This window comes from Myotis brandtii, unplaced genomic scaffold (genome assembly GCF_000412655.1).
Source record: "Myotis brandtii unplaced genomic scaffold, ASM41265v1 scaffold270, whole genome shotgun sequence".
Classification (NCBI taxonomy): Eukaryota; Metazoa; Chordata; class Mammalia; order Chiroptera; family Vespertilionidae; genus Myotis; species Myotis brandtii.
In genome coordinates, this window is record NW_005360273.1 from 256428 (window position 1) to 279389 (window position 22962).

Consider the following 22962-nt stretch of genomic DNA (forward strand, 5'->3'; position numbering starts at 1 on the left):
CCCCCTTTTTTTTTAAAAAAAAAAAAAAAAAAAAAAAAAAAAAAAAAAAAAAAAAAAAAAAAAAAAAAGAATAGGAGATATACTCATGAAGCTCTTACTATCACACAGGAACTGTTCTTCGTGTTTTACAGAAATTGACTCATTTAATCTTTTTTTTTTTCAATATATTTTATTGAATTTTTACAGAGAGGAAGGGAGAAGGATAGAGAGTTAGAAACATCGATGAGAGAGAAACATCGATCAGCTGCCTCTTGCACACTCCCCACTGGGGATGTGCCCGCAACCAAGGTACATGCCCTTGACTGGAATTGAACCTGGGATCCTTCAGTCCGCAGGCCGACGCTCTATCCACTGAGCCAAACCGGTTAGGGCATCATTTAATCTTTTAAAAATCCCTATGATGTTTCCATTTTATAGATGAGGAATTGAAGGCACTTGGAACTAAGACCCTGAAAACTTGTTCAGGGTCAGCAACCAATTAAGTAGCAGAGTCTGGAGTCGAACCCCAGGCTCCTGCATCCAGGCTTGTGCTAGTGTGCATAGCACACAGGCTAGGAATGCGTGAGGTCCAGAAGGTATGGTCAGTTGCAATCAGAGGAATTAGAGTGGAGGAGAGGCTGCACAAACAAAGGGGAAACCTGAGCTTAATTTTTAATGCAGTTACGCAACAGGGAGGGATGTAGACAGGGAAGGAGGCTGTTCTGGAAATAAAAGCAACATGAGCCAATGGAGGGTTTTTGCCGTAAAAATGGAGAAGCACAGGCTGCCTGTAACATGACTAAAGCACAAGAGTGTTTGTTTGAAGAGGAAGAGAATGTTATTTCTTTTTTGTGGTCCCAAACCACTATTGCCTAAGATAGCAGGTTATTTTTCTCTACCCTAAGGCACCAGTGCTCAAAGTGTGCATAGCTTTCAGGGGGTCCACAAAGTCAAACTATTTTTATACTAACACTAAGGTGTTATTTGCCCTTTTTTTCATTCTCATTCTCTCATGAGTGTGTGATAGAGTTTTCCAGAGACCACATGTTGTGCAATATAGCAACAGACTGACTTCAAGAGCAATTCAAGAATTCAGCAGTCTTCTGTTAAGTCAAACAATGAAGATGCTCGTAAAAACTGCTCTTCTCACCTTATTTTTGCTTTGGAAAATACTGTTATTTTCATAAAATATGTTATTTATAGTAACATGAAATTGACTTATTTAAAATATATATTTTAACAAATGTTCTCAGTCGTAGTTTTTAATGTAGTAGATATTTATAGATTTAACCCATATACACCCAATCTCTTAGAAGTGTCTGATTTTTTTTAAGTGTGTCAAGAATATCTGAGAGCAAATCAGGGACATGGTGAGTGCAATCCAACATCTGGGGAAATCGGAGCCTGCTGAGGACAAGGCAGTGGGGAGACAGGAAGGGAATAGGAAAGAGGGAGCAGAGTGGATGGAAATATCTACTGGACAGACGGAGGCTGGTGCAAAGGTAGAGTCACATTGCTGGGGAGAAGAGTGCATGTTATTTGACATTGTTTTCCAATAATAATAATTATCAAGGAAAAGTTATAGATGGAAGACAGCAGTTAATGGAGTGAAAGATATCAGATCAAGAAGCAACCCAGAGCTTTTGAAGAGATGAACAAACAAGTTCCATGGTTGGAAGAGCAGAACTTGAACTGAGAGAGGATGCTGTGGCTGGAGTATCTAATTCGAGTTATATCAAAATAGTCATATTGCTATCAGATTTTATTGTCTATATTAGTAACAAAAATCTAATTTTCAAAATAAACATACAAATCACAGAGTGCATGTGCATAGATGAGCTCAAGTACTTTTAACAGTGCTATCTTATCTCTAATAATCCCACTTTTTTTATCTTCGTCTGGATGTGAATGGAATATAATGATCCCTTCTCCCCTCTACCCAGAAAGCTAAGCTTATAAACAGGTACATAGAATCAAAGGTACATTTACAAGGAGAACCTTTAACATTTGGTGACCAGATTTGATGTTAGGAGCAAAAGAGGAAGTGTTAGACTGTTAGGGTTTCTAGCTTTGCTCATAGATGATGTTGCTGTCATTACCAGGAGAGTCAATAATGCAGTTCCTTGACTGGAATCGAACCCAGGACCCTTCAGTCCGAAGGCCAAGGCTCTATCCACTAAGCCAAATCAGCTAGGGCTGTTTTTGTCTTTTTTATAATAGCCATTCTGACATATGTGAGGAGATATCTCATGTGGTTTTGATTTGCATTTCCCTAATGATTAATTTTGAGCATATTTTCATGTGTCTGTTGGCCATCTGTATGTCTTCTCTGGAAAAATATCTATTCAAATCCTTGGATTGTGTTTTTTATGTTGAGTTGTATAAGTTCTTTATATATTTTGGATAATAATTTTGTACTGGATATGTCATTTGGAAATATCTTCTATTCAGTCAGTTGCCTTTTTTTGTTTTATTTGATTATTTTCTTCACTGTATGAAAATGTTTTAGAGTGATGGAGTTCCATTTGTTTATTTTTGCTTTTGCTGTTTTTGCTAGAGGAGAAATATAAAAAAATATTTCAAAGACTGATGTCAAAAAGTCTACTGCCTGTATTTTCTTCTGGAGTTTCATGGTTTCAGGTCTTACATTTAAGACTGTAATCCATTTTGAGCTTATTTTTGTATATGGTGTAAGAAAGTGGTCCAGTTTCATTTTTTTTTGCATGTATCTGTCCAGTTTTCCCAACATCATTTATAGAAGAGACAGTCTTTTTCCCATTGTGTATTCTTGATTCCTTTGTAGAAGATTCATTGACCATATAAGCATGGGTTTATTTCTGGGCTCTTTATTCGGTTCCATTGATCTATGTCTGTTTTTGTACCAGTACCATACTGGTTTGATAACTATAACCTTGTACTATGGTTTGAAATTAGGGAGTGTGATACCTCCAACTTTGTTCTTCTTTCTAAAGATTGCTTTGGCTATTCAGTGCCTTCTGTGGTTCCACATAAGTGTCAGGATTATTTGTTCTAGTTCTGTGAAAAAGTGAGGTCCTAACTGGATGCTGTTTGTTTGTTGAAAACTGTAAAGAAGACAGTCATAGTCTCTGCACTGAAAATTGGGTAGAACTGTTCTTTGTGTAATAAGCTTCCACAACAGCATGCTCCTCCAGACCTTACAGATGCCATCAGCAGGACTGAAAAGAAAGTGAGGATCTTGGCAGGAGCGAGGGAAGTGGGAGCTGAAGGCACCCTTGGCCAAGGAGTAACATAAAAATGGGGAAATGTTACTTGTGTTATGGGAATGGGTGGTGCTGAGTATTTCTAAACTGATTTTTTCTGCCAAGAGAAAAAAGTCTAGACTAAAACCAAACAACAACAACAAATGTTTTAATTCTAGGAATTGCTTCCAAAAACATGAAGTTTATATTTTTTAAGAATATCCCAGAGAAAACTATAATTACCTCATTCTCCAACTGTTGCAAAAAAAGGAAAAAAAAAGCCAATTTGTATGAATATTAGGCCAAATTTTATTTTTCCAGGAAGACTCCTTTCCGCAAAACAAGGAATGCCAAGGGGTGCAATAGCAACTTTTGAGAAGGACAACCTAAGAACAGGCCAACTTGACATCTGCACCAAACTGCCTCACATACATTTCTAACTAAACAGATCAAACTGGACTGTTTTCACCCAAACCTTCTCCTCAACCTGTATCTCCTCCTAAATCCTGATTCTAGGGTTCCTCAATTTTGAGCTCCTGATATCTGTCTTTCTAACCAATTCATCCCATGCATACAATGCCGAGCCACTGCTTAAATCTGTACCCTGATAGGTGCTGGGAATATAAAGGCGAATAACACAGACCCTGTCCTGGTCCTTGTGCAATTTACATTCTAATGGAGAGAACAATCATGAAATGAATAATTTGTACAAGTGATTTTTAAGTATGATTGTGGTGAATGCTAGAAAGATAACGTGCATATTTGTGCCATAAGAGAATATAACTGAGAACTAACTTGTACTTGGGAGGAAGGGGGGAAGAGCTGAGGAGGGAGAAAGTCTCAGAAGTGACATGCACGGATTAAAGAATGGGAGGGTGTTAGTTATCAGAAAAGTTGGTGGGGAGGAGAGGGATGGTACAGGGGAAGCACAACGCAGTAAGAAGAAATGTCTGCAGGAGTAATACTTGGGCAAGGGTTCTGTGGAGACATTGACCTAAGAGGCACCTAGTGGGGAGGGGCAATGAATTTGGGACAAATTGGCAAAAAATGAACCTGGAAAGATGCTGTGAGGCCAATTCCTAGAACAAGGGTGGGGAACGTTTGGCCCTGAGGCCACATCACCTAGGCCTGAGAAATCATTTGGTCTGGCCCTGCCAAGGCATTAGGGGTGAGTTAATTAAATGTTTGACCAAATACAGAAGGTTAGTTTTTAAGCTGATAATTTTGTATGGCCCGAGAATGATGTTATAATTATCCAAATGGCCCTTGGCAGAACAAAGATTCCCCACCCCTGCCCTAGAGCAATGGAAAGATTTAAAACTTGGGTTTGATAGAATCAGATTTCTGTTTTTAAAAGATCCCTCTGAATTCAGTGTGAACAGGAAGTGGGGGAGTGAGGACAGGCCTAGTAGAAGATATAGGGTCTGACTTTCAGGTTTGACATGCTGAGTTTGAGGTGTGAGAAACACTAGTGAAGAAGCCAAACAGGTGTATAGACATTCAGGTTGAAGCTCAGAAGAGAGATTCTAAGTTGTTGATAAATATGGGAAAGTTCATAGCACACAGGTGTTGGGTGACATCAGCACACAGGTGTTGGGTGACATCATGGGACAGAGAGAGAATTCCCAAGAAGAGAGCAGCTTGAGGAGAAAGATGGCCCAGGACTGAGTCTTGAAAACTCCTCTGTTTAAATAACAGGCAGGGGAAGATGACCTGGCAAAGGGAACCAAAGAGGCCCGATAAAACAAGGAGAAGGTACAGAGAAGGGCAGAGAATGTTCCGAAAGGAAGGAAGACATTTGTCATTTGCAACTGCAGGTTGGGTAAGACAGGTCCAGACGAAGAGCCTTTGCATTTATTAGTTAGTACCGGTGACCAGTTGTGCAGCTGCAGCTGGAATAGTGAGGGCGGAAACCTGAGGAGAGTGAGGAAGTAGAGTGAGATTGTGTAGGAAACTTTGGAGAAGTCTGTGTGTGAAAATGAGAGAAGCAGAGCAGAAAGAAGAAGGTAATGTACAATCGGGGGGGGGGGGGGCTTTTTTTTGTTCCTTTTTTCTCTTTATATCAGAGTTTAGAACATATTTATATTTTAATAGGAACAATTCATACAGAGGTATAGAGGCAGACAATATAGGTAGGGAGTGTCCCTGGGGAGACTGAACAATTGACATATGGAGTTCCTAACTGGGGTTTGCAATCCACATCTGATGTGGACCTGCACTTGAAAGAAAAGGGTGGGTGATTTCTTCCACTGAACTCAGAGGGAAGAGCCAAAGGCTATGCATAGGGTATTAGGTATGTCAATCCTACTGACATGGGGATGTGGTGGAACAGCAGCAGTCAATAAGAACTACAGGAACAAGCCCCAGCCGGTTTGGCTCAGTGGATAGAGTGTTGGCCTGTGGACTGAAGGGTCCCAAGTTCCATTTCCAGTCAGGGCACATGCCTGGGATTTCGGGCTCGATCCCCAGTAGGGGGCGTGCAGGAGGCAGCCGATCAATTCTTCTCTCTCATCATTGATATTCCTCTTTTTCTCTCTCCCTCTCCCTCTCTAAAGTCAATAAAAATATATATTTTTTAAAAAGCTACAGGAACTGTTGAGAACACCATATGCCATTGGATTAGACCAGATGCTTAAAACCAGCAGAGATTAGCTCGATCCAACAAGGTAACTAATTTCACCCAACAGTAACTCTGGCCTCATTATACACTCATTGTAATATATTAGCATGCGAAAGGACACACTCCACACTGGCATGATTGGAAAACGAAAGCCCATATAAGGACACAAAATGGTTTATGGAGCTCCTCTGAGAAATCACCCCTTCCCCAGGAAGATCCTGAATATTCCTCCCCCTCATTGAATACCCTACACCCCCTCCCACTAAATAACCTCAGTAAAGGAAGCAAATTCCACTGAAGGGAGGCTGCTCTGACTGGGGAGGAGCCACTCTCTGTCTCATTGCTTCACTAATAAACTCACTATCACTTTAAGGGACCCAAAAAGGTAGAATTGCTGCTGAAAGGTTTACTATAGGGAAAAAAGTGTTTCCCAGAAAGGCAGAAACATCTGAGTAATATGCAGAGAAGGAAGTGTTTTCAAGGACTAATTAACCTGAGACCATAATCAACCACAAGTGCCACCAGGGATCTGTATGGTGACAGCAAGACTGGATGGAAGAGAAGTCCAGTCCTTTTTTAAAAAAATAGAAACTTCAATGGAGGTTTCACTTCTCCTCTCAGCTTCCTTTTAGCAAAAATTCTCCGTGAGCAACATTTTATCTCAGAGTCTGCTCCCATAACAGCCATTCCAGCCCCAGCAGATTAGCTTCCCACCCCACCCCCACCCGCAAACACATTCCGAGACCACGTGTGGGACCCCGTGCTCATCTGGCTCCCTTACTCAGAATCCATGTCTCATTTCCAATTGTATTCACAAGACAAATTACAAATTAATTTACAATAATCTTGAATCCCTGACTGTGTGTGCATATATGGGAACATCTGTACAGTGGGGCCTTGACTTACGAGTTTAATTCGCGAGTCTGCTCCCATAACAGCCATTCCAGCCCCAGATTAGCTTCCCACCCCACCCCCACGCCCACCTGCAAACACATTCCGAGACCACGTGTGGGGCCCCGTGCTCATCTGGCTCCCTTACACAGAATCCATGTCTCATTTCCAATTATATTCACAAGACAATTTACAAATTAATTTACAATAATCTTGAATCCCTGATTGTGTGTGCATATATGGGAACATCTGTATATATATTTATTTATGATTTTTATACAAATATTATATTTCTAAAAATAAATTAATAATCTTGAATCCTTGTCTGTGTGTATATGTATGTCAATATATGTATATATATATTTACTTATGCTTTTTATATAAATATTATCTTTCTAAAAATAAATTATATTCATTTAAAATATTCAATTAACAGAAAGTTCAAAGAAATAAATAAAAAATTAGCTGATATACCACTAAGAAGGAATTTCATCATACCATTTGATAAAATTGTAGGAATTTGTTTTTTTAATTTTTATGGAGGTATAATTAACATATAACATTAGATTAGTTTCAGTTGTACAAAATGATTCACTATTTGTATATATTGTGAACTGATCACCACAATAAGTCTAGTTAACATCCATCTCAAGGTAGTTAAAATTTTTTTTCTTGTGATAAGGACTTTTAAGATCTACTCTCTGAGCAACTTTCAAATATGCAACAGAATACAATTAAATATAGTAGCATTTTTTTGTAGATTTCAGATAGGAAGATAAAACAATAAATGAATGGTTGAATGGATGTTTGGATAAATGAATGACAGATGGATGGATGGATAGATAGGTGAAGAGATAGTAAATGAATAAACAGCCAAAAACTGGATTTATTACTTTACTGGAATTTAAGGAAAGAAAAAGAAGATAAAGTACAATTAAAGGATTGTATTTTCAATATTTGTTCACAAAAATATTGTAATTTTAAGATCTCTATAATTAGTATTATGAAAAACATTAAAATGTAGAGATCATTATTTTGGATGTTATCTTTTAACTTTCTGCTATGAAACACTAAGAATTTAGAACATTTCCTTTCATCTTCCCTATTCACATCTATCTATTTTTTAATTGTATTATCATTAACAAGATTTGTAACATCTTCTTGTTCAGTAATGATTACACAGTTGATTAATCTTAGTCTACATTAAGATTAATTCAATGATCTTTTTATATCTGACATTAAACTTTCCCTACTAATGAAATGATCATCTTGTTTGTGCATAAGCATGCCTATGCCTCTTTTAATAGCAATATCTGATAAATATTTCCAAATTTGGGCAGCATTTGTGATGACCTTCCTCAAAGAGTTTCTGTTTATGAAACGCTTACCTTACCATATCTCAAAAAGCTGCAGACAAAATGCGATCTTAATGTTTTCATATTTGGGAAAAATTGGGGAGGAAGTACAAACAAAGTTAAATTGCAATAACATTTGAAAAATTTATAACTCACATCACGTGTAGAACACAAGCTTTCAGTATTCTCCAGACCCAGGAGTTTCTTCATGTTTTCCTTTACGTTTTCTTTTCTCTGGTATCTGAAAGCTTTCTCCTGATCACACAAAGCCATGCTAAATCGGAGGTCCGGGGATGAACTATATATAAAACAGAGAATCATGAGCGTAGTTCCCCAGCCTTTTTATATATCATTTGGTCTCCCACAGGTTCCCAGTAGCTATACTGATATAGGCTCACTGCTTCCCTCGAGCCATTTCCTATAGGGAGACCTGAAGCAGAGTATAAAATGATGACTATCTCCAAGCATGTTTCAAGGCAGGCTTTCAGAAAACAATAAGTATAAGATGTTTTAGGAAAAAATAAACAAGCAACCAAACAGCTCCTGACCAATTGCATGTTATGATAGTAATAGCACTTTAGGGAAGCGCTTCAGAAAAGAAACCTGTTTAAGTAATGCTGCTATGAACATAGGAGTGGGTATATTCTTGCTGAGTGGAGTGGGGCAAAAGGGGTGGGGAGATGAGGACATCTGCAATACTGTCCAAAAAAGAAAAAAAAAGGAAAGAATAAAAAAGAACCTGTCTAGATCAATTTGACACAGTAAGAAATCTTAAATTAAATTATATACCTTTCTAAAAAAATATTGTCTTTACCATTCATAAAAGTAAGCTCTTCCCTTAAGAGAGTTAAATTTAAGGCTCATTTCTGTTAATGTAGTATATTTCTTCCTTGTAAACATAGAATGAGAGAAAAAAATTGTAAGGCCTCCGGACAACGTATTCTATAGTGATATTTGATCATTGCAAATATTTTTACTACAACTTCCCAAAGAATAAATATAGGTAACTCATAAAAGAGTAAGTATGAGTAGTAATGATGAATAGAAGAATAAATATTTAATTTCATTAGCAAAATTATAAAGTAGAGTTATTATTAAATTAATTATTCAAAAATATTTAAAATATCTACTTTCTACTACTGGAAAAGGTAAAGTAACACTGTTATTCTCATGCATATATTTTGAAAATATAAATTTGCAAAAACACTTTTGAAAAGCAATTAGGCAATGAGCACCAAAAATAATTAAAATGTGTATTTCCTTTGACCTAGTAATTCTATTTCTGGATATCTACCTTAAGGGAAGAAAGTGAAAAGATCATTTAACTGTATTATCATATAATAAGGTTATTAAATTATACTATATCATAGCATTGAATTACACAGTTATTACATTTTATTATTATGAAGATTATGTAATAAGGTGGGGAAAATAAGATAGTAAATTAGCATTTTTAAAGTCAAGTCTTGGGGTAAACTCTTTTCTATTAGTATTTATTATAATATGTTAAATTGGGTAAATTCTAATCACTTAAAGAAATAAAAATCTTACCTGCACAGTTGTCTCTGAATCCTCCTCATTTTTTTCCCTTTTCACTCCTCAGAAGTAACTACTATCTTAAATTTGCTCTTTATTTCAATAAATTTCTTTATACTTTTACAATATATATTTATGTCCCTAAGAGTCATTTTTCAGGTTTAATTTTTTTATATAAATGCTGCCAACTGTATGTATACTGCAAATTATTTTTTTCATTGAACATTTTGTTTATGAGATTCATCTCTGTTTATGTAGCTAGAACTAATTCAAATATTTTTACTATTGTGGAATATTTTCAATATATGAATGTAGCATGATTTGCTTATCCATGAACATTGACGTTGCTTCCAATTTATTTTTAACTATTACAACAGTACCACTATGAACATGTGGTGTATATGTGTAAAAGTTTCCTATAATATATGATCTTTAGGAAAAAAACACCACCTTATTAAATCATAATAGATATAAAGTACTCTTTTCTTCTTTTACAAATGAGTAAAAAAAAGTGATTAGAAATGTTTCAACCATTAACATAATTAGCAGGTAATAGATTTAAATCCAGGACTTCTCATTCTGGGACTCATGCTTTTTGTATTGTACAATGATAATCATTATCTTACACTAACAATAAGAAGCATGATTTTTTAAAGAAATCTATGAACAGAGCAATGAACATAGATGTTTAGAAGATATCAGTATGAAATATCTGGAAGAAAAACTTTAAATGCTGAATAATTTTATAAATATGTTATTTTAGTAACTTTAGTAACTTTATTTCTTTCTCTTAGGTATTATCTTTAATTAGTTTGCTTTCTTTTTAAAAATTTTATCTTATATTTAATGGAAGATATTCTATGGGAAATTGAATTTTTCTTGAAAGAAAACATTTCCACTTAAAATCAAGATATAAGTTAACATATAAAAATAGGGTTTGATTAAAGTTCATTGTAAATATATAATAAATTGCTTCTGGACACATATGTACACTACTTGTGATTCTTTTCTGCATCTTTTATAACTGGGTTTTATAATGGTCTTAAATATACCAGTGAAGACCATTTCCCAGGAAAATAAATAGCATTACTTGCATAGTCAAATAAAAATATTTCTAATCTCATGCCAAAATAAATCACTTTTAAGTAAGAGTTAATGTAATGCAAAATGATGCAACACAGTAACTTGAAATGTCCTTTGACACTTCCTCGCATAAACTGAGGGATTGTGGTAATTTATGCCAATCATTTACAAAGTCAACTTGTTCCAGAGATTAAAATAAGAGAAAGAAATGTCTAAACTGAATGCCAGGGCATCATTATCATACATTTGGAAAATCACAAGAGAATGTGACACTCATTTATGTGACGTTTGTATAAATAAAATGTGTACTAGTAACTTTGGTAAAACCCACTTCAACAGGAAAGTACAAAGAGAGGTTGAGGGAGGTGAGGTCTGAATCCTGCATTGGATCAGAAATCAGCTCATTCCCAAGACAGGCCTGACTCCCCTCAGAGTCACCCTTTGAAAATAAATAAATGACTTTCCAACTTTCATTTCTTAGAACCCACTTTGAAAGAGCAACATCCTTTCATGGAACTTGACCATTTTTAGTCCTGCCAATTACTATGACAAATTGGTCTCAATTTTCAGATTTTCCTCTTTCTAGTTTTCCTGTTCACTTTTGTGTTTTTGAATTTCTATCTAAATCAACAATAGAAAATAGGCTTAAATAACTGTATTCATTTCTATTGGAATAGAAAAATAACTTAAGGGAGGGCCCTTTCTAAAAAGCCCTTATTTTTGACATCTATTATTTAACCAACAAACAACGGGAAAATTAATCAAAGAATATTAGATTTATTTTTTAATGTTGTAATGTTGTAACTACTAAAAAGGAGCTAAAGAAAGTACATTTAATGCATTTTGATAGTAAAAGGCTGTTATAATTATTTCATATATTAAAAGCATACTTTTTATTTTATTATGTTTTTAATCATTATTATTGAAAGTATTACATATATCCTCCTGTTCCCCTATTGGCCCCTTCTAGCCCACTCCCACCCCAGCCCCAGGCCTAAAAAGTATACTTTTTAACAAAATAAATCAATGGAGCTCTCACAATATCTTCCACCGAACAAAATTAATGTGCTTACCAAACTTCAAGGGACATTTCCAGAATCATTTCAGTGACCTGTAAGAGATTTATTAGGTTAGGTCATAAATAGATGTGTGTTACATATAATGCAAACAAAGTCAAAATAATTGTTGAGTGGCGGATTATTTTTAACCTAAACAAAAACCCTAAGAATAAAAGTGACATAGCTCCATGAAGACCTTAAATTACAGGTATAGTTCAATAATTTTTTTGCTATTTTTTACAATATAAATCTACTTAAAGTCATTTTTAGCGAACGTAAGAATTGCCTCTGTATGGCATTTTTCTTCACTCACTAAAATGAAATATAGTTCTACAATCATTATTTCACAGAACATAAAACTTGTCTGAGCTCTAAAACCTATAAAGATGCTGTGTCTATTATTCAGGAGCTGTGCCCAGGCCTCAAAACCAGAGGCTGAAGTGGTTGGAAGGTTAAAAGAAGCCTAGGTGTGCATTTGCAATGTGTGCGGGCTGTAGTGAACAAGACAGAACACCTATCCAAGGACCTAGGGACCAACCAACTGTGGTCAGGTCAAGAAACATCTCCAAGTGCAATGTGGGGCTCAGGTTTTTATTTTGTCAACACTATGTAAGCCAGCCAAACTTACGGGAGAACCCCATCCCGCCAATGGAAAAGAGAGTGCCTAATATCCACAAAGCAGAAGGGATATTAAAAGATGTCTTTCCAAGACTATGAACCTATTGTATAGAAAGGCCTTATCAACACTCTCCTTGCCATTAGTTATAAATAATCTATATAAATAAAAGCCTAATTGACCGTTATGACTGATCGATTGAATGACTGGTAGACTGTTGCTATGATGTACACTGACCACCAGGGGTAGACGCTCAACACAGGAGCTGCCCCCTGGTGGTCAGTGCGCTCCCAAGGCCAACCTCCCGTGGTACCTCCTCCATGGGAGCAGGCCCAATCAGCTCCAATTGGCCCTGATCAGGATTGGGCGAGAAGGCCCCAATCGGCCCAATCGCTGGCCAGACCAAGGGACCCCACCAGTGCACGAATTCGTGCACTGGACCTCTAGTGTAACCATAAGAACCAACTGAGAATGTGTTTGGAAGGTTGTTACACAATTGTGAGATGGTGCTATTATTTTTTTTAATATTGGTTACTATAAGAATATAGTTAGAGTTAACCTATTCAATATCTTCAAATAGAACAAAACTAGAATATGCCTCTTCAAACATGAAGAGGATATTTTTAGAACTAACATAAAGTGCTATAGATATTTGGTTTTGTTTTCTTTATGGTTTCAGGGGATGGAAAAAAACAAACGAGAAGGAGCCTTTCAAAAGGTTATAAGTTCATGCATAATTCTTAGTACTGAATTTTATGAGTAAGAAAAAGTATTGAAATCATCTGTACAAAAATTTGTCTTTCCCACTAAATTCTAAATTCTGTCTTATATAGGTCTCTATTTCTAGTTCATTGCACGGTATTTGGCATATAACACATAATCAATAAATATTTGTTGAATTACTGTGCATGTGTATGTGAGAGGAAGAATGTCTGGCAACCTTTTCTTACCAAGAACATCTCATTATTTCTCAAGATAAAATCATGGACTGGCCCAACCCAGATAGTTTTTGTTATGTATGGAACGAACGCTATGAACCTTCATTCATCAAAGCAGCATTTAAATATTACTTTGAAGTTAATAAATCATCAAGAATCCTAATAAAATGGTTTTTATTTTTTAACATACTCAGATGAATCATAGTTCAGTTATAAATAAAAAATGTGAATGACTTCTAAACAATTAATGTAATTGCTGTCTGTTCTACTAATGAAAGTACTGCTTAGATCACATCCCAACACATTATGTCTGTTCCCCATTTCAAAATTTCAAATGGAGTCTTTGCCAAAGAGGAGATGAAAAATAAAATTATAGCCCTAGCCGGTTTGGCTCAGTGGATAGAGCATCAGCCTGTGGACTGAAGGGTCCCAGGTTCAATTCAGGTCAAGGGCACATGCCCAGGTTGTGAGCTCGATCCCCAGTAGGGAGCGTGCAGGAGGCAGCCAATCAATGATTCTCTCCCATCATTGATGTTTCTGTCTGTCTCTCCCTCTCCCTTCCTCTCTGAAATCAATACAAACTATTTAAAAAAGAAAAAGAAAAGAATTACAAAGAATGAGATTACTTTAGATGTTTAGTAAGGAAAACAAGACATGGGTAGAAGCATAGTCTGTTGCAATAAATAAATAGGTAAATAAATAAATAGATAAGTAAATAAATACAGGAAAGCTGCTATTAAAATGAGATTAGATTTACTGTTTTTATCTTGAGAGGTCAAAAGCACCATGGGAGAACAGACATTTTTAAAAACCCCACAATATTACAACTCAATATGGAGTTTTCTAATAAATGGAAGATCCAAAGCTGGAATAGGCTTCCTATTCTAAGATGTCACCTCCTAACAGAAAGTGTTCAGAGAAAAGCTGGCTCCCCAACTGGCAAGCCCCCTGCAGTTTATTTATTAAAGTATTCAATGCCTGAATATATCTGATGCCTATTTGTCCTCACAACTTAATAAGTACAAAGAAAAATCAACTATGCTCTGTGTCTGATCATTATGTCCCTTCCACGTCCATCCACGTTTCTTGGCTACGTCATTCACTGATAAGACTCTTTAAATGGAGGCGGAATGAGAGAAGAGAAGACACAGGATTTTCCTGCCATTTGGAGGAGAACAGGATGTGCTGCCACGGTTCTGGTCCTTACTTCCGCCCGCTACCCAAGTGGATCACCCACAATCAGGAGGAAGTAGTAAACTCTCCCAAGTCTTATACAGACCGATAAGACTCTTTAAATGGAGGAGGGATGAGAGAAGAGAAGACACAGGATTTTCCCGCCATTTGGAGGAGAACAGGATGTGTTGCCATGGTTCTGGTCCTTACTTCCGCCCGCTGCCCAAGTAGATCACCCACAATCAGGAGGAAGTAGTAAACTCTCCCACTTGTTGCACTCTGTTCAGACATGCTGGGAGGCTGATATTCACCATCTCTCCACACCTTTTACTTGCAACATGTGATTCAGATAAAATAGCCATAAAAATATGTACTTCCTGTGCATTACACAATTATTGTAAACTTCTTCCCACACACTGCATGAAGCATCTCTCCATGTCAGTCAAGTCTGTCTCTCCCTCTCCCTTCCTCTCTGAAATCAATACAAACTATTTAAAAAAGAAAAAGAAAAGAATTACAAAGAATGAGATTACTTTAGATGTTTAGTAAGGAAAACAAGACATGGGTAGAAGCATAGTCTGTTGCAATAAATAAATAGGTAAATAAATAAATAGATAAGTAAATAAATACAGGAAAGCTGCTATTAAAATGAGATTAGATTTACTGTTTTTATCTTGAGAGGTCAAAAGCACCATGGGAGAACAGACATTTTTAAAAACCCCACAATATTACAACTCAATATGGAGTTTTCTAATAAATGGAAGATCCAAAGCTGGAATAGGCTTCCTATTCTAAGATGTCACCTCCTAACAGAAAGTGTTCAGAGAAAAGCTGGCTCCCCAACTGGCAAGCCCCCTGCAGTTTATTTATTAAAGTATTCAATGCCTGAATATATCTGATGCCTATTTGTCCTCACAACTTAATAAGTACAAAGAAAAATCAACTATGCTCTGTGTCTGATCATTATGTCCCTTCCACGTCCATCCACGTTTCTTGGCTACGTCATTCACAGTCTTATACAGACCGATAAGACTCTTTAAATGGAGGAGGGATGAGAGAAGAGAAGACACAGGATTTTCCCGCCATTTGGAGGAGAACAGGATGTGTTGCCATGGTTCTGGTCCTTACTTCCGCCCGCTGCCCAAGTAGATCACCCACAATCAGGAGGAAGTAGTAAACTCTCCCACTTGTTGCACTCTGTTCAGACATGCTGGGAGGCTGATATTCACCATCTCTCCACACCTTTTACTTGCAACATGTGATTCAGATAAAATAGCCATAAAAATATGTACTTCCTGTGCATTACACAATTATTGTAAACTTCTTCCCACACACTGCATGAAGCATCTCTCCATGTCAGTCAACCAGGTTGCTCATCTTAATCAAGGCACTCAGAAGGAAAGGTGACCAAATTTCCCCAGTTCTTCCCCACCCCATCATATTTAGTTCAGAACAAATGAGAAGAATTCCACCTCTTCTAGGAACTATAAATGCAAGAGCGGGCTGTACTCATTGTACATTCTTGTGGGGAAACAACATTCTCTTCTTTGAATTCCAGCATGAGAACAATTGTAGATGCTTGCAATGGGAGGTGTTTCATTGTGGGGGTGAGGAACTAGAGCAGAGAAACTACTAAAAAAATAAAAACACAAAAAGCCATTTCAGACATAATTAATTTTGAAATTATTTAACCCATAATTCTTTTGCAAATTTTTCCAGGGTCATTTTGAAACAATGAAGCTAAGGTAATAAGCATAGAGCCTGGCATTAAGAAGGTCCTTTAAAATTATTATTACAAAAAGATGCAAACAGTTAAATAATTTTAAACCAGATGTGGCTCTAACAAGGAGGTGCACACAGAAATGACAACCCTGCCAATACCAGCTAGGTCACAGCTAAATAAATTTTACATCTTTAAAATTGAGTAAGATACTTCTAAAATCATTTTTAAAATACATATGACTTTCTATAACACTAACATTTATTCTTTTATTGAGATATAATTGACATAAAATAATATATGAGGTTCAGTTGTATAACATAATGATTTGATATTTGTATATATTGCAAAATGATTACCATAGTAAGTCCAGTTAACATGTGATTTCCTCATAAAATAAAATCAGTATTTACTACCAGAAATAATCTAATCTATCACCCAAGAATTCAGGATAATTGTGCCTCCCCCCTCCCCCAGCCCCAAATATCCCAGATCCTCTTCAAAGACTTCAAAGATTAAAAATACACTCTTCCCTTCTAGCCACGTTCCACTCTATCACACTGAGTTTTCCTCCTTACATTGGGTGATAGCTTTCTTTCCTTAATTTAAGGTCCTTTTTCCTTCCCAGTGGACATTGGAGATTCTGAAAGAGCTTGTAATCATTAGCTACCATAAGAAATAACCATTTCCTAAAGCACTACTATGTAACCAAAATACTCTTTCTTCAAACGGGAATCTCTCAGACGCTCTAGTTTTTCACTCTTTTAAATTTCATTCACTTTCGTCACACCCGTCTGAGCACTTCCCAGGTTCTCTGTATTTCCCATAAGTGTAATCACTTATCCATTCATCCAAAAATGATTCAAGTGGCTGATGTGGGTCAGGCTGGGTATGCAATGGTGTTCTACTCCCTGAAGGAATTTAGGTACAGTCATGGACCCCAAGGACACAAGAACATTCTAAAATGCCCTAAAATTTAAAACTTATAAATTGCACAAGTGTCAAAAAAAAAAAAGATTCACTTAAGCTCCTATTGCTAGTATCCCAAAATAAAAATGCATTCTCTTAAAGCCAGGAATTATTGGGCCTACATTTGAACTCTGCTCTGTATCAATCTGATGGCATCACATCTTAGCCAAAGATTCCTCAAATTTCTCACAAAATGATAACATTCTCCTATTTTCCCTCCAAACCCTGCTTTGTCTCATTCTCTTAGGTGAATTGTAGTCTTTGTCTTCACACATCAATACATAGTTTTCCAATACAATCATCTTGATATTATCTTTATATTCTGAACTCACCATCAAAATTACCGTTTTTTAAAGCTTTGCCACTATCTCTCCTATAGAACTACTGAACTCACCATCAAAATTACCATTTTTTTAAAGCTTTGCCACTATCTCTCCTATAGAACTATCTTATTCATTTTCAAGTTGCAATCATTAGTAAGTAATAATAATAAAAAAAATCAGCCAAAATTAGATATAATAGAAGCCATGAGACATGACCATTTTTAAACACTAACACTAATTTCTCAATAAAGATGGCAAATTGAAACACGATATAATGTAAATTTAGAGGCTCCATTCTTCAAAGTATTGGCCAAAACAAACTGATTTTTCATCTAGAGAATGAAGAAGTGCAATTTTTCTCTGTTTTCCAAAAGTGTCCATGCATTAACTCATTTAACCATGACAATCCTAAGAGATAGGCACTATCTATATATATAACCCTGTTTTACAGACGAGGATGCATAGGAAAAACAAACAAACAAACTTGTCCAACATCATACAGTGAAGAAGTAGCAGAATCATGATTCCAACCCAGGCATGGCTGTCTGATGCTGAACCTGGGGTCGAAGACAGTGGGTCCCACCAGTGTCTCTCAAAAGACAACTCTGATGTTCGTTCTTCAATCTCATGGCTCCAACAAACACAACCTCACCCAGATTTTATACATGCTAGCTGGAAAACCAACCCTGTGGATCTAGCCCTATATTTGGTTTTCTCCTAAAAAAAAAAAAATTCTAAAGTTGAGGTGAGTGATAAATCATAGTCTCAGGAAGAGCTGGACCCTTTGTAAGTTCCTGCTTCCCAATGTCAGCTGACCCTCACTGCCACTAAGCAATCGTTCCATTCAGCTCTCAGTGACACATTAAAGCTGTAAGAAGCTACACTTATTTTCCTCAAGTCACCCTGTACTCCTCAGACTCATCACTTTCCACAGAAGTCTGCTAACGCTGCATCAACTTTTCGTTTTCGGTATCAAACGCTCTCTGCATCATTTTACCTACTAACTTTTTGCTTACTAACACTTCTGAGAAAGAAGCCAAATCCCGTTTGCCCTAAGTTCCCCATTACCTGTCAAAAACCTTCCATGACTCATTGCTGTCAGTAAGATAACATCCAAATTCCAACATCTTGATTTGAGCTCTGCTATTATCTGATCCCCAATGTACCTGCTCTCCCTTCATGCATGAATGTTCTGCTCCATCACGTCTAGACACTGTTTCCCGAACACGCCTGTCCTGTCTGGCCCCGTGACTATGAGCAAAGGCTCAGGCTGCTCTCTCCACTAGAATGGCCTTCCAGCCCTTTAGTGGTCCAACTGCATCCTTCCTTTAAGGACAAGATTATGCCATTGATACCCACTATAACCCACAATTGTCCGCTACATCCCCATCCTCCTTGGCCTCTCTGTCCTCATCACTTGTCATTCTCCCTATGGCCTTTATGTTCCAGCCATACTCTCACCCTTGCTGATAGTCAACATGCCGGGCAAACTCCTTCGGGACCTTTCTGCCCTCAGATATCATCAGAGATGCTTTTCTTAGCCACAGTTTTTAAACTTAATTTGCAACCCCCTTTACTATATATTCTCTCCTCTCCTCCTTCCTGGTTTATTTAGCACTTATTATCACTATCTAACACAAGTATATTTTACTTATCTAGCTTCTTGTTGATCTTACTAAGTAAGGTAAGTTCCAGGAGGGCAGGAATTCTTGGTTTTGTTCATCGTTGAATAGGAAGTGCCTACAGACTGTCTGCGACTCAGTAGGTGCTCAATAGTTGTTTGTGAAATTAGTGAATAATTCCATCTTATAACTCTTATTGTACAGATCGTCAGCACTATTTACTGGGCACTTTAAAATTTAGTATGCAAATACTACACCCTAGTAAATATGCTGAAGTGTATAGGGATGAAGCATAATGTCTACAGCTCGTTTTTAAACAGATCAGAAAAGTAAGATGGTTTGACTGAAGGATAGATGGAGACATATGTGGCAACGCAAATACAGTACGATGTTTATTGTAGAGTAAGGGCAGCAATTATAAGCATTTTCAATTTATAAATCTTTCAACTTTTTATTTGCTCAAAAACTTTAATAATAAAATTTGGGGAAAATATAATATTTTTGAAAGGCCTACCCTGACAATATAAACTTTATTAGTAATTACCCACCAACTGTTCTCTATCACCTCCCTCTATTTTATTTTCTTCATAGTATTTATCCTGGCTGATGCTGTGTTGATTATCTCTTTGCTTTTTGTTGCCTATTTGCCTTCCCCATGAATGCAAGCTCCCTGGGAACCAGAACATCATCTATCATGTCCCCTGCTGCTTGCCCATCTCCTAGGACATAGCCTGGAAAATAACACGTGTTTAATAACAACTCACAAGTAAGTAAATCAATGAATGGATGCCTCATGATACTGTTTATTATATTAATTATCAATTTACACATGAATGTCTACTTATTTCCAGATTATTAGTTCCTTGAAAATAGAACTTTTTTCTTAATATGTAGCAAAGTTTTAGGTGCCCAATAAAAGCTTAAATGCTCATATTAAAAAATAATCCATTCACAGTTCAGTATTTTGAAATTATATAATAAAGATTTTCATTATTGTATTATGATTATTTTGTTTCTATACCCTTAAAATGGGAGGAATCGAAGACTTTGGGATAAAATGTTCAAATAAAGAAGAAAGTATTCTTTCTAGATCACAAAATTTTATAAATTAGAAAAGATCTTAGAAATAAGTTAATGGAAACCTTCACTTTAGAGCTGAAGAAAGTAAGAATCAGCTAGAAAGAATGACAACTCAAACATCCTAGAGGGAGGTTTGGGTCTCCAGGTTTCCGGTTTCGACCCTAAGGAGGCAGAGCGGGCCCTTGGGAGTCTTGCATTCTCCACTCGAAGCTCCTATTTTTCTTCCAGCTAGCTCCTGGCTGCAGAAATCACTCTCTGTTGACTCAGTATTAACTTTTAGATGACAAAATTTTGAAGGAATTTTTGCTAATAATGTCTTGGCTTGAAGAATTTGTTCTTTCACAGCCTGTCCTCTCTTACAGCCTCTGTGAACATTGTAGAAGGAAGATTGTCCCCTTCTGAAAGACAGGGACTCAGAAATGAGGAGAGGCTGGATGGCTGGCAGAGGGCAGGACACATGATCTGGGGAAGGTCAAGGCTCTCCAACTGGCCATCAGGCATTTACCTTCCCCTCCACTGCCATCACAGGTCCCCAGCTCAAGAACTGTCATCCAGATAAAAACTGCAAAGGACTTTGGAGAACAGGGTAATAAAAGAAGTTGGCCAGCTGTTTTCTCAGGCACTCTAAGGAAAATAATTACGTAAGCTACTTTAAATTCTGGAATGTAGAAGGCCTTGGGGTTACACACCTAACCTTAGGAAATGACAGGGGGAGAGGAAATGCATGTTTTCCTACAATATCTTTTCTTATAATCAGTCTTTGTGTCATAGACTGATGGGCGGAAATAACATTATTCTTTGGAAAGGCCAATTCATGCTTACAAAGCCCTCAAAAACTTTACTGAGGACTGATACTAGCAACATGTCATAGGTAAGGTCTGCGGAAGTTAGCCTTCCACCTCTAAACTCTTTACCCTACTACTCACCAACATGTAGCCGCCAAACCCTGTAACTTGCCATGCCCCAACTTGCTTTCTATTTTAAGACTCCATGCTTTTGCAGTCTCCTCTGCTTAGAATGGCCATGACAGCTTCTCTGCCTGCTGAAATTCTACCTTTTTCTCAAAGTATAATAACAGCAACAATAAAAACAACATTTACATAGTACTTACATGTACCAGGAACTGTTGTAAGCACTATATGTATGTTTTCACACATCTATGAGTGCATACTATTCATATGTATATTTCTATAACCAATTATTATTATACTAGAGGCCTGTTGCATGAAAAGATTCGTGCAATAGGCCTTCCCTTCCCCTGGCTGCCTGCACCGGTTTTCCTTCGGCATCGGGGACCCAGGCCTTCGCTCCGGCCAGAGCCGCCTTCAAAGCCTTCGCTGCTCCAGCCGGAGCCGCCTTCAAAGTTTTTGCTGCTCTGGCCGGAGCTGCTTTGATCGCTGCTCCAGCCAGAGCCGCTTTGATCGCTGCTCCGGCTGGAGCTGCCTTCAAAGCCTTTGCTGTTCCGGCTGGAGCCGCCTTCAGTCTTTGCTCGGCCGCTTTGTGCCTACATATGCAAATTAACCGCCATCTTTGTTGGCGGTTAATTTGCATATCTCGCTGATTAGCCAATGGGAAGCGTAGCGAAGGTACAGTCAATTACCCTGTTTGTCTATTATTAGATAGGATATTTACTATAAAATAAACTGTATAGTTAATAAATATATAAGTAACATGCAATCTACATTTCATATAAATTACATTAAATTATATTAGACATGTAAATATATAAATGTAATACAGATTATATGATATATATACACTGAGTGGCCAGATGATTATGACTGGCCAGATTATTATGACTACCCCATCAGTACAATGAAGTGAATTAGTTATGCAAATAATAATAATAATAAAACCTTGAGAGTATTTGCTTAGGAAGTTTTCAATATTCAGTATTTTGGGAAGTGTCAATGAAGTATTGATGGGTGGTCATAACAATCTGGCAGGTCATAATAATCTGGCCACTCAGTGTATATATTATATGTAAATCCTAACTCTTCTATGAAATATTATCTCCACTTTACAGATGAGTAAATTGAGGCACAGAGGAGCTAACTGATTTTCCCAGGATGAAATAGTTGGTAAGAAACAGAGCTGGAATTTAAACACCAAAGTGCTTGGCTTCAAAAACCAAGGTATTAACCACGTCATAATAATCTGGCCACTCAGTGTATATATTATATGTAAATCCTAACTCTTCTATGAAATATTATCTCCACTTTACAAATGAGTAAATTGAGGCACAGAGGAGCTAACTGATTTTCCCAGGATGAAATAGCTGGTAAGAAACAGAGCTGGAATTTAAACACCAAAGTGCTTGGCTTCAAAAACCAAGGTATTAACCACTATGTTCATGCTCAACATGTTCAAAATCACCTAGTGTTGCAGCACTATCCCTGTACTCCTCCTCTCACAACACAGTCTGCCTTTATTTAGTCTTGCAACTGTAGTCTGTACATAAGTCATTGATACTAACCTCACTGTATAGTGGATTCTTTTCAGCACATGCATATATCTCCCTCATCTACTTCCCATTCCAACCCTCACCTCAAGTCTTAGCCAGATCAATCAGGCAAGAGAAAGAAATAAAAGGCATCCAAATTTGGAATGAAGAAGTAAAATTGTCACTTTTTGAAGATAATGATTCTTTGTATAGAAAATCCTAAAGACTCCACCAAAAAACTATTAGAAACAATAAACACATTCAGTAATACAAAGTCAATATATAAAAATCTATTGTATTCCTATATACTAACAATGAAATTTCAGAAAAAGAAA

General features: G+C 36.9%; 1 protein-coding gene across 2 annotated transcripts in view; it reads right to left on the reverse strand.

Annotated features, from left to right (window-relative positions):
• Positions 1-22962, reverse strand: part of PLA2G4A (phospholipase A2, group IVA (cytosolic, calcium-dependent)) — a 135480-nt gene that overhangs the window by 47929 nt on the left and 64589 nt on the right. For both annotated transcript variants that reach the window (XM_005868493.2, XM_005868492.2), the window contains 2 exons: positions 11759-11796; positions 8223-8364 (listed from right to left, as the gene is read on the reverse strand). In XM_005868493.2, coding sequence (XP_005868555.1) covers positions 8223-8364; positions 11759-11796 — 180 coding nt within the window. The remainder of the gene's footprint in view (positions 1-8222; positions 8365-11758; positions 11797-22962) is intronic.